The 13,676-nt window shown below is 38.6% G+C and overlaps 1 protein-coding gene across 3 annotated transcripts in view; it reads left to right on the top strand.

The window, feature by feature from the left end:
- Positions 1–13,676, top strand: part of slc12a2 (solute carrier family 12 member 2) — a 58,455-nt gene that overhangs the window by 12,778 nt on the left and 32,001 nt on the right. For all 3 annotated transcript variants that reach the window (XM_083568105.1, XM_083568107.1, XM_083568106.1), the window contains exon 2: positions 12,897–13,016. In XM_083568105.1, coding sequence (XP_083424231.1) covers positions 12,897–13,016 — 120 coding nt within the window. The remainder of the gene's footprint in view (positions 1–12,896; positions 13,017–13,676) is intronic.

The following is a 13,676-nucleotide window of genomic DNA, read 5'->3' on the forward strand; positions in this document are numbered from 1 at the left end:
GAGTAACCTTTTCCAAAAATAGCTGTTTTTTTACTTTGTTAAATCATTGCTGATGATTGTTGATGAATCATCAATAATGATGGCTCTCAAGTAGCTCTCAGTTTCAAAAAGGTTGGTGACCCCTGAACTAGAAGTTGTAGTAGAAATGAAGGTTGCATGTGCTGCTCATTCCACAGGTGATTCCACTTGCACCTCTGCAAGTTCTAAAGCACCTCGAAGCTGACGGAGATCTCATTCAAGATTGTGTATGCTAAAAGGCAGCACTTTTGATTAATTCCTCCTCTCATTCAGCTCTGGGAAATGAACTCGTCCGATTGTTCCATTCGAGCACAGATCTCTAGCCTTGTGTTGCCGGCTGGATTTTTGGCTTTCCAATCGTTTCAAGGTAGGGGATTGATCAGGAGTGTGTAGCCAGTGATGAGTGAGCTCGCAGGAACAATGCGAAGCTTTGTTGCTTGGAAAGGAAGCTCGATTATCTTGAAGAGATATGAGCTCGTATTGCTTGGATATTTTACCCCCAAGCGGTATTTCCATTCTTACAGCATTTTTCTGTGTACAATACAAAATGCGCGAATGTTCCAAATATTAAATTTTATTCGAAAAAACATGTTTAAATAAATGACCTCTAGAATTGTGTATACTGTGACGGAATGGTCCAGAGTGGTTGAAAGAAAGTCCCCCCCACACACACCTACTGCCTTTTACAATGCTATAGACATTCGCAGCCCATCAGGTGACTGTTGTTAACAATGATTCTTTTCCAACATAAACACACTTTCCACAAATTGTCTGCTTGTACACATGGCTGGGTGATTACATACGTGTGTGTGTGTCTGCTGCCTTTTTGTTCGCTGTGACCTCAGGACTGCCTGATGCGCTCGGTCTTAATGCAGTCACGCTAGATTGTGCTAGCAGCCATGGGTGAGGCCTCCGAGGTTATACAGAGGTTCCAGTGCTCTCTCTCTCTGTGTGTGTGTACATGTCTAGCTGGCTTACTGCTATGTTCCTATTCTAGCTGGTTGAACCATATTTGTGTTCAGTAACATGGAAGATTGTGCTATAGAGGATTCGTTATTTCAATTAATTATACAACCTGTACACCGTGTAGTAGGTTTAATTGCACTTTTAATGGACAAGTGAAATATTAAAAACGCTGGTATTCGGCCCAGTCCCTTGTTTTGTTTTCCAGAGACTTAATATTAAGAGACAAGAATTTTGGGTAATTACAATATTATTATTATTTTCTAATGCAGAACATTTGCATATTGTGACAACTCAACATTTCCACTATGAGCTGTTCTTGAGCCTTTCTGGTAGGAGTGTCACAGTGCACAGAATTTACAGTTCGATTCATTCGTACCTCGGTTTTTTAGGTCACAGTTTCGCCTAAATTATGGTACAGTTAAGGGGAAGCAATGCAAAACATAAATTTACTTTTTTTTTTTTTTTTTTTTTTTTACTACTTTTTTATTTTATTTATTATTAACATTTGCGACTATAGTTAAATGAAAAAAATATATTTTTATAAAACTAAAATAGAATAAATCTAATTAATGCAATGAACTTTTTTCTTTTTTTTTTTTTTTTTTTTTTTTTTTTTTTAATCTATCGTTTATTCCCTTGGTACCTGTAACTGTCAGGAATTTCTCATTTTGGAGAAAAGCTGTTTTCTACGTGCGCAGTTCAAATCGCACTTCCGGGATGGATCAAGTAGTCAGAGTGACAAATTTGTGGTCCGCCATTTAATGTTTGTGAGGGAACTGGGATTTTAACTATGTTCTAAAGGTAAATCAAAGATTGCATTTGGTGTAAATGTGTGCACTGTTACACCCCTGCTTCCAGGTGACTGTTATCATAAGCAGAGGAAAACAAATCTTGCATTGCACCTTGGTCGATGTGTGTAGTGCAGCAGGGGGTGAGATTCAGAACCAAGTAGTGCTGCAGGATTATTTTAGGTTCATGTGTTACACCATGCAATGAAATTCCTATTTTCCTAGCAACCGCACACATAATGTATACAGGACATGAGTGTGTTTTGGTGAGGGCAGCGATGTGCAATTCCCTGAGATCGTGTTCGTTTCGGATGCCTTCCACCTTAATCGAGCGAAGATGATCGCACGAATACGGCTTGTGCGTTAGAACTGGAAATGATTGTTGCATTAAAAGAAAAACAAAGATAAAAGCTTAACGTTCGGATTAATCCTATCGTATTCGGCTGATCTACACCGTTGTTTTGTTCAGGCATATTCCACTAACAGGTTGTTAACAGATGTGTAAAGTCTTGTGGTCTTATTTCTTTTTCAGAGGGGTGTGTGTGTTTGTGTTTGTGTGTTAATAAATAAACACGCACAGGAAGAAGGTAAATCGGAGTAAAACGGCACCACAGATGTCCACACAGATGGAAGGAAGAAAACGAGTGCGATCCAACTGATACTGTGAACAGCTCGCCCGTGTAGAGGCACTCAACCCCGGACAGAATCGTGGCTTTTCCTTAACCCTGACTAAAGCCAGAGAGCTGAGGACCGAGGCCGCTGACTTCCCATATCAGGTTATCGTGAACAAATTGGGTTTCAGGAGGCGCTGGCTGCTTGTGCAATCCGCAAACCAAATTGCTTTTTCCGAACAAAAGCCTCTTTGAGTTTTGAGGGAGGAACCGCTCTCCACCTATGCTTCTCTCCGAGGTGAACTATTTACGTACACTCGTATGTTTATGAAAATGTGCTGAGGGGCTTCTGTTGGCTGCTGCCGACGGAGTTGTGAAAGTGCTCTTTTCCTGTTTAGAGACTAATCTGGCGCTCACTCTGGTGCAGTCAGAAATAAAACGCAACCTGGCAGAGCAGCTTCTGCAGACGGCCAAACAGGACTGAGCGGCATTTTTATTTCCACTGCAGATTAAAAGTTGCAAAATGTTGAAATCAATTGAAAAGTTGGGTTGTTGTGTCCGTTCCTGCTGAGATGCATGTTGAAACATCTCAGAGTAGCAAAACCAAATGGAGTTTTCCGGAAGAACTACGATTTGTTATTAAACGTCCTTTTTGTTAAAAATACGAAAAGAAATCAGACCTTTTTAATGCAATACTTTTACAATTGTCTAATGACCACATGGTCGACATTTCCACTGTTGATCTGCTGAAAAGTTTCAATGTGCCTGAGAATAGAATGATGAAGGATAGCGAGAATTGGGGTAAAGGTTTTTTTCTTCAAGTACATCAGAGACATCCTCCAATAAATACACTTAACCGATATTAAATTATACTGATATTAAATATTATACACTTCTGTTAGTCAAACGTTCATATTAATGAACTCAAAGCATTCTCCAGTTTCTCTGACAGAGAGCAAGAATGCGCCACATGCGTAGATGAGAAAGTGGGCAAGGCTTACGGTAAACGTGCTAATTTTGTGGTACTGGATGCACCTCAATGCACTCCAGAATAATCTAATATTAATCGTCTGTTTTTATTGAGGTGAAAGACAATAATTTTCTTTCTTTTTTTTTTTTTTTACTAATTTGCTAATCCGAGCGCTTTATCAAAAACTCTTCTAAATTCATACCACAAACACAACAGTGCTGTGAAATGCGGAAGTGTTATTCTGCTGGATTTATTTTTTCTGATGTATTAGGGAACAATTTATGGTCAAGCGCTCATATACACCCACATTTTGTCTTTCAGCATTTATTTTTATTGCCAAAAAGCCAAACTGATGTTAATGTTTGAGGTAAATTTTCTGTTGGATCTTAGTTGAGGCTGAAGCAGAACCTAATCAAGATGGCCATCAAACTGGTTATTACTCAGACCTTGTAACATGTTTACAGGCAGAAAACCCTTTTAACGCCCAGCCCTTTTAATACTTTATCTGACATTGTCTTGGAGTCTAAACAGAGAAAGTGACCTCTAAACAGACACATTACTGATACGTAACAGCTCGAAATACACACTTCCACAATGCAGGAAGGCAAATCAGACTTTCTATCATTTGCATAATGATAAAGAGCAGTTATAGTATTTTTATAATAACCGACTTTTTGTTGCATATAACCATACATTTATTTGCCCCACATTCTGGAAATTTCCGTCACAGCAGCAAAGAAACAAAATGTGCAAATGAAGCAGAAACACAGTACAAATATATATACTGTGTGTGTGTGTGTGTGTGTGTATATGTATATATATATATAATATATATATATATATATATATAATGTGTATATATATATATATATATATATATATATATATATATATATATATATATATATATATATATATATATATATATATATATATACGCAGTACAGTATCTAAATACAAAAGAGAAAAACAGTGATACTATTGTAATATTGCACAGTTCAAACCTTGTTATTGCACAGTTGCTATAACATGAAATTTTTCATTCCTTTTATTGCACAATAAAATGCATTAACAGTGTGCATTGTGGTGGCTGGTTCACTGGGAGCAGATCTGATTGTAAGGTCTAATAGCAGGAAGAAAAGCCCTTCAGTATCGTTCTTTCAGACACTTAGGATGTACCAGTCTGTCACTGAAGGAGCTGCTCAGAGATACAACTCGTGTGTGTGTGTGTGTGTGTGTGTGTGTGTGTGTGTGTGTGTGTGTGTGTGTGTGTGTGTGTGTGTGTGAGAGAGAGAGAAAAAGAAAGAAGAAAAAAATGTCTCTCTTCTCTTCTCTGAGGAGGCTATGCAGCAGTGATTCAGTCTACTCTATGAAGGGTGTTTAGGCTGATTTAAAATATAAATATTGAAGTTTTGTCTGTAATGATATACACATTGTGGTAACACCACAACAGGAAACACCACATATGGCGGAAAAAGTCAGGTGTCCCAAAGTTGGAGGCACAGATTTGTAAAAGAAGTCTTTTGGATACAGTAACAGTTTCCACTTGAATTAGGAGACCCAAACCTGTTCCAGCATGACATTCATCACTAAACCAGCTTCATGCAGATATACTTTACATGGATTGGAATACTATCTGAACCCCTGGCCGTCTCACCTACATCAGTACCTGACTTTACCAACACGCTTGAGGTTGACAAGTACATATCTCCACAAGTACACTCCAAAATTTAGCGAAACATAGATTAGATAACAAGAGTAGTGGGCTACAAAATGCTGACAAACTGAAACCTGGTTTTCTTTTGCTTCTTCCTTTACAGATGCTAAACACGGAACTAGATTCTTAGAAATAAGAGGAAATGCGTAAAAAAAAAGAGCTGCTGCATTTTTAGCACAAATATGAACACTTTTTTCACAGTAAAGTGAAAATCGTTTAAGAGTGGATCGCTAGAATCGTATAAGAGTGGATTTAAACTATTGCTGTTCAACTTCTGGACTTCTGAAATGTATGCGGCCACTGATTACGAGTATTAAAAAACCATCATTCAGATTTAGTTCATAAACTTTTCAATGTTTTGAAGCATTATGAACATCAGACCGATTATGGGTTTTAAAAAGAAAAACAAAAAGTACCAATGATTTTATGCTTCACAGACCCAGCTGACTAGTTGTTTGTGCTAATCTCTTAAACATCCTGTGGGTAAATGCTGAACCGCTTTTTATAAAGACGAAAACTCATTTCCTTTGTGCAGGAGTTTGCCTCAGTAAGGTGTGCTCTTTAGTCGTTCAGAGAACACGTACTCCGTGCCTGTGCCTGAAAGAGAGGTCTCTCTGGTTTATATCGTGCAGTGACATTACAGTCAGCACTTGTATTCACTAAATCTTATACCAGTTCCTCTTTTTCACGAGCCTACAGGCAATGTAAATGGCACGGAGCGTGATATTAAAAGTAAAAGGAATGTGAGTAGTATAATAGACTGCTACACACTGTTCTGATCGGTCCCAAGGCTTTTTTTTTTTTTTTTAGCTTGGTCCCCTGTTACGCTCTCATTCATCAGACACGTCGCATTGAGACTAATGTGAAAGTTGTCTTGTGCATTAAGCATGATTGCTTGCTCTTTGCTGGATCTACATTTTTTTAATGCACTGGTTTTCAGTTCCACATCGGGGCACCACACACTGTTACCAGAGTACAACTTGGTATACCAGCCTTATATTATAAAAGGAAGCCAGATGTGCCTCAACGTATGTGGAGACATGGCCGTCACCTGCTTATGAAAATCTTATTCCAGATGTTGTTCCCCGCTTCTAATAGATTAAAGCTCAAGCAGCTGCTGTTTGACCAAAATTCTTGCATCTCACAGTGTAAACAGGCCCGACACCCCCCCTTTTCAAGTATAGCTGTAATTTGGTGATTGATGGCAGTGTGACTTCTTTACGACCTTAAATGAGCCAAGGTGCAAGTAAACTACTTGTGGTAGTTGGTAACAGGAGTCATTCCATGTTTTCGGGAGGGTTTTTAAGCCACAGTGTTATTTAAACAAACCTGGAGATAAATTCATGCGTAATTCACAGAACGCAGTTAAGAGAAATGTGTTTTAATCAGTATTGTGGAGAGGAAAAGTCAACAGTGTAATAACCTGAACAAACCACAACACGTGGCAAGTGCCTGGCAAATATAAAACCCTTGAGGAGTTTCAGGTAAAAGGTGGATGTTGTATGATTATCAGTGAGGCACAAAAGGTCCAGGTTTCACAATTAAATGAAGGTGAATTAAATGAAAACTAGAATAAATATTTTTTTTTTTTACAAAGTTTTCAGGTTAAACCTGGAGCTTAGAATGTCTAAAGGCTGGAAAAGTTTGACAGAATATCCATTGAATTGTTACCTATATTATTTATTTATTTATGAATAATTTTTTTAATTGACAAGCAAAGTTTGATTGACTTGAAAAAAGTTAACTGTAAATGATAAACTATATTAAAGAATCGTCTCATTCCAGAGCTGCTTTTTAGGATAATAAATGGTTTCGGAAATCCCATATAACTATTGGTGAGCTCTTTCAAAATAGTGAGAAATAGTGAGAAAACTTGTGCTTATTTGTGACCTTTCCAGCAGAGTTTTATTTTATTAATCGTACATCTTTGATCAGATAGACCAGCAAATTCCGCTAATCTTCTGCGACTCCTTTGCCTTCTGCTTTACATCCTCTTCATTTGTAGCTTTCACGTGTTTAGTCTGTATTATAGGTTCCCATAACAAATTCAATAGCAATTGAGCTATTGAAGCTCACACACACACACACACACACACACACACACACACACACACACACACACACACCATTTATATACATTAAACTGTTAGGATATGTATATATATATATATGTGTGTGTGTGTGTGTATATATATATATATATTTTATATTTTATATATTATTTTTCTCTTTCAATCTCAGAAAAGTGACCCGGTGATATAGGCACAGATTTTGTGAGTTGTTATAGAGTCAGATTTTGTCATCTTTTTGTCAAAAAATAGCTTTCAGCTACCACTCATTACCTGCTGAGAAAAGAGGTGAATAATAAGAGAGCAAACGCAGGTTACATCACAGTTGTTGACTCTTATGTTTTGGTAAAGTGATAATTCTTCTTGTTCGTTCAGAACATGTGCCATTCATTAGTGCCATCAGTCGTCCTGCTGAACACCTTCAGATTTAACTTCTTTTATGATCATTACATAAGAGCAGAATTGACTGCTTGGTTCTTCTTCTTTTTTTTTTTTTTTTTTCCTTGAAGTTCCCACTTTTTTCCCCCACCTAGCTATTCATGATGCACAGCAGATTACTGTGATCTCTCAAGACACTGCCAGTCAATGCCACACTACGCGTGAAGCCGTTGTATTTCAGTCTTCGGTCTATGTGTAGCCTCTGCTATAGCGTGTGAGCCTCAGTAACACTTGTGCTTATGCTCGTTAACACTTGGCGTGATTGCTGAAATGCCTGGCTGTGGCGTCTGGTAGAATATGCTGGACTTGTGCAATATGAGAGAAATGTTCACACTGTGATGTACAGTATAGTGCATTCTTGTGTATAATAAAGCTGTTCCATCCTGGTGAGTGTAGGACCATTCTCTCGCTCTCAGAACACCGATCTATTAATGGAATGAAGTTAAGGAGTTAAACACGCTATCTAATAAATTATTATGAACCTAAAATCTTCTTTTTAAAGATATTATGCACATAAGGCCACAGGTGCTGAGGCGAGTTTGAGTCTGGAGCTTCTTCCATTATTTATTTCTGTTTAAATGTTCTGCTTGCTGTTGAACTGATGCTGATCTCTATGTTGGTGATAAGTAGATTCCATCAACCGAAAATGGCGGTTCTAGCTTGAATGAAGCCCTGGGTGAACCATGCCATGACCAAGTCAGTATTAATCAATCGAATTATAGGAAGACTAACTTATAAATGATGATTAATAAATATAATATAGTGCTCTCCATGCACTGCGTTCTCTCTGTGCAGCGCGCAGTTTTGCATGTAAAACAAACAGCCTGTGGCATTAGTGATTCGTCTCTACAGGCCGTTCTCGGACGCTCCATCAACCGACACTACCCAGGAATCGGTGTGGATTTTTACCAACAGTAAATCAACTATTTGGCAAAACAATGAATCAGTCGACCTCTATCTTACATATTCTCATGTTCGCCTTCTTTCCAGAATGCAGAATTTATTGATCTTGAAATGTGACTGATTTGTGCACTTAAATTTGCCCATGATTATATACCAGCAATCAATACCCACACTACAGGATTTACCCAGAAGATACAATCATGTACTTTTTCATCTGAAAACAGACACTAGTTTAAATCTTCGGCCCAGGCATAGTGCAAAAGCTTTAAGCTTTCACAAAGGCACACTTGTGTGTTCTTCTCAGTCATGTTGCATGTGCGTAAATATTATTCCCAATGTAGAGAGGCCTAGCCTTCTCTAATTAACTGCTACTTAATTCCTGGAAGATTGTACCGAGATCCCCACAGACTACTTATTTTCACTCGACATTCTGCAGTTGGATACAACCTCCAGCCAAAGTTTCACCTTCAGGTCTTTCTAAGTCTGTTGCCCATGTTGTACAGTGCTGCTGCTGCTGCTTTCCCCTCCTCACCTGGTACCATGGCAGAGTGCTGACAGGCTCCAAAGCCATAACAAAGCAGCTCTTTCTTTCTGCTTCCCTCCTTCTTAATAGTCTAGTGTCCCTGGTGTAAGGGGAGCCTGGCAGGGCTGTTAATGACGTTATGTATGCAGGTACAGAGCTCGTGTAGACAGATGGCTCAGGTGGTGATGCGCCCCAGTGCCCCAGCCTAATGCTGGAGCACATGCCAAAGACCGCATACTTTATAATTTATTACTGCTTTTGTTTCCATAACGCCCCAATCCACAGACCTGTTCGCTCTTCTCAATGATTGAAAACAGTATTCCTTCTGATAAATAGTTGGTAAGAGTAATCTAAAGGGAAAATCACCATCACCTGACCTTAACAAAAAGACATCATCTGGTCTTTGTGGTCTTCAACTGGTCAGTTTTGGTGAGCTTGTGCACACTGTAGCTGCAGACGTTTTACACTGACCAGGCAGCCTGTTATATTATACCATTATAAAGAGTGAAGTGAATAACACTGATTATTTCTACATCATGGCCCCTGTTAGTGGGTGGGATTTATTAGGCAGCAAGTGAACATTTTGTTCTCAAAGTTTACATTTACGGCCTTTAGCCGACGCCCTTGTCAAGAGCAACGTACAAAAGTGCTTTTCTCGATCAGTAAATAAATCTACACTGGTACGCTAGATTACAAACTTACAAAATATTATTATTTTTTTTTTTTAAGCGAAGCAAACCAGGAGAAGTGTTAGATTAACCGCTTCAGGGAGAGGTAGATCTTCACCCGTCGCTTAAAGATAGCCAGTGACTCCACTGTTGGACATCTAGGGGAAGTTCATTCCACCACTTCGGTTCCAGAACAGAGAAGAGCCTTGAAAACGAAACAAAATAAAAAAGCATCAGTGTTTTGCATTTGATACGAGCAGAAACCGGAAGTTGGTGGAGCGCAGCAGTGTTCCGAGCAGGAAAAAATGGGCTAGCGTAAGGATTCGATCTTGCATTGAATCAAGTTTCTATTTCTGCTCTGTAGTCAAGCCCAGAAAAAATGACAAGTAAATTTAGACCAGAATTTTGAAAAACCATTTTGTCTGCTAGCTGTGTTTGTCCTGCTGCCTTTTTAAAAATACAAGCACAGCCCTTTTCCAGATTCATCACAAAACTTTAACACTTTGATTTCAGGCTATAAAATAAAAGACAGTTTTGATTAAAGAAAAAAAACTAAAGCCAGGCTTTTGGGTGCATCTGATTTGAACATGTTCAAAGTGAGCTCAATCAAATAAAACCGTTGGATCGATGATGTCCAGTCTCGCGTTCATTGATTTTTGCAGCAGCTTATGAAGAAGAAGCATTAGCAAAAGACGATCTGGCACTTTGTGTTTTCTGTTTCATGAATGCTAAGGTTTATGTGGACCGTTGCATCCTGCATACCCGGAAGAAAATATGTAGCCCTGATTTATATCGAAGAAATATCAGACCTCAGAATGTCTAGTGTGATCATGTTTTCTCAAACACCCACATCCAATAAATGTGTGTCTTTTATCAAAGGTCCTCCATATGTGCAATTAATTACAGCTTTCATCAGTTTTAATAATGGCTTAAGTGTTTAATGTGAATCAGCGTGACTGTAAAAGAGCTGTTATGCTATACTTTTGGAGCTTTGGTTATGTTGCACTCTGGTTTGCCCTTTACACCAGTGGTTCCCAACCTATTTTTTGCAGGAGACCCCTATTTTAACATCGAAGATTTTTAATGACGATCATAACCCCCATGTGATGAATGCAAAAATGGCAGAATGCAATTAGCTGCAACTATTCATAAGGATTTTTTTTTTTTTTTATAAACTTGAACAAATAACAGTAGAATTAACATTTTATTATTTTAATGTAAAATATTAAACAAAAACGTTTCACTTCAAAACGTATAAGGGGTCACAAGGACAGACTTTTCTTTTTAGACCGCTATTTACCTGTTGAACAAACGGGAGCAAATTAAAATCCATTAACATGAATTTCATTTAATCAGAGTATGAATCTTTTTTTTTTTTTTTTTTTTTTTTGTACACAACAACAAATATTTTTGTTTCATTATTTATCATGATGTTATAAATGAAAAATAAATAAATAATAAAAATAAAAACAAATCGAGAGAGCTTTTGGTGACCCTCCGGGTTGAAAACCAATGCTTTAAACCGCACACTGGTATTGAACCATGGCAACAAATCCCAATACATCCTCAAGGCCATTGTGTCATGTTTGCATCATCCAAAAATCAGTAGCCATGTTTCCATTCACCTCTTTGTTTAGTCAATGGAAATTCTGAAATAACACAAACTGCTGAATCAACAATTTTTGAGAAAAGATTGCTTTTTTTTTTTTTTTTTTTTTTACTCTGGGATGATGCTCTGGTGGCAGTAACCCAATAAATAAGACTTCTTTGTCAGTCCAGTGCTCGTTTTTTTGTCCAAGGATTTTACAAGACAACAAAACAAATTCAGCTTTACAGGGTGTAAATGTACAAGTAGTGTCTCCTTCAGTGTGGTTGCTACGAGACCTGTTTTATGAGGAGCACAGGGCCATCATGACTTGCATACTGTAGTGCCCCCAAAGGGACTGGAAGCTCAGCAGCCGACGTCAAAGCATTGTCCCTACACAGGAGGGAGTCTTCCTGTGTTTGACCTTCCGCAGATCCAAGGACAGATATTGCCGTGTGTGTGTGTGTGTGTGTGTGTGTGTGGGTGTGTGGGTGTGTGGGTGCGCGTGTTGGACAGAAGTGGCAACGGGTGGAAGGAATGAGACAGAGGAAGCAGCGAGAGAATGAGAAGAATTTCGAGGTTATTTTTGGGAACGAGTTTGACAGTAGTTATATTATGGGCTGTATTTAAACCCAACCAATTTTTTTTTGTGAGCTGAATTCCCGTCTCGGTGGGAATCCTTCAATAAAATATCTTTTGGTATAAGAGTAGGCTTAATCCGATCTGGGGAATATGCTTGATATGGTTATGAGTATGGTTTCCCCCACCCCAGTGACCACAAGCTCGTTCAAATAAAAAAAATATACAATGAATTGGTAATTTCCTTATGCATTTACAACAACAACAACAAAAAAAAAGACGTTTTTTTTTTTTTTACGGCACATGGTTTCAGAGATTCACCACTAGAGGCCGCTCTCGTATTCTATATGGCAGCCCGGAAAAACTATTGGTATGGATTTTTTGCCCATAGTTCCAGCAATCGACTATCAATGCTGATTAATCGGCAAAACCAACTAATCATTCGACCTCTAGTCAGTATCGTTCACATCACCCTGTGATGTATTCTAATAAATACAATGGCTTAGGACTAAAGTTTGCATGAACAGTTTAGCATTAAGCGCAGATCACTGAAAGGCACACCCCAACAATGATGAACGGACAATTTGGCGAAACCTCATGCCATCTCGGAGTTTTTCCTTGACCCTTAATGCCACTGGCTCTCCATTAGGAGTAAACTTATAAATAAAGTTATAACAAACAAACTTATAGGCACTAAACTTGTACATTGTATAACTTTATAATTACTTCATCTTGAACGTGCTACACAGATAAAAAAAATATTTAATTGATCTTAGTTGGTGCTCTTTATTAACATATTAACGGATGAATCATGTAACCCACTTGTTGTAAACCCCAATCATGCAAACGGCATCTCATACACTTTAATGATAAACCAAATGGCCTTTCTTTTCCTGCAAATTTTTCAAAAGGGTCCCACAAGTTCCAGTTATGACGTGTACCAAACTCCACTGCATAATGCTAGTTTATAATGCTACCTATGCCTCCTCTATCAGTGTAGTTGTAAGCTCATATCTTATGCCTCGTAGTTAATAATACCCCCCGCCCCCCTCTTGTTTCAGGAGCCGTTTGAGGATGGATTTGCCAACGGCGACGAGCTGACTCCTGCTGAAGAGGCTGCAGCCAAAGAGGCAACCGAGCCCAAAGGAGTTGTGAAATTTGGATGGGTCAAAGGAGTGCTGGTAAATGGCTTTATATATTATCTTCCAAGAGTCTGTAAAAAAAACGAAAAAAACAAAGCAAAACAAAAATCAAGAGCTGAAAAAAAAGGCTTTGATGTTTTGATCGCTTTTCTTTTCAAAGTCTACTTGTGTGCTTCATGTTTTGTCAGTATACATCGGTCAGGCATGACATCATAACATTATGAGCGGTGAAATAAAAAAAACTTTACTACTATCTCATCATCATAGCACATGTTAGTGGGTGGGATTTATTAGGCAGCAAGTGAACATGTTGTCATTAATGCACATGGCGAAAGCTGGTCCGTGTGGTCCGATCCAACAGACGAGCTCCTGTAGCTCAAATAGCTGAAGACGTTAATGCTGTTAATGATCGACGGGTCAGAACTGTTTTAACAACACACTGTTAGGCAGGTGGTCAAAAAGTTATGCCTGATTGGTGTATTTCACTCTCTCGATAGAAGTATCCTAGATCGTGTGTAGGTGTAGATCAGCTCTCACCGCTGCTCATTTCGAAGCAGGAGATATGAACGAGCACGAGTCGCACTCCACTCCGGATTTACGAGCCCATGGTGGGAACTGTACAGCTCATTAGTCCCACTTGTTCCATCTTGCCCAGAGCTGATGCTAGAGGTTTGCGTTATTGTTATTTTAGACTCTAAT

The sequence above is a fragment of the Silurus aristotelis genome (assembly GCF_946808225.1).
Source record: "Silurus aristotelis genome assembly, chromosome: 18".
Classification (NCBI taxonomy): Eukaryota; Metazoa; Chordata; class Actinopteri; order Siluriformes; family Siluridae; genus Silurus; species Silurus aristotelis.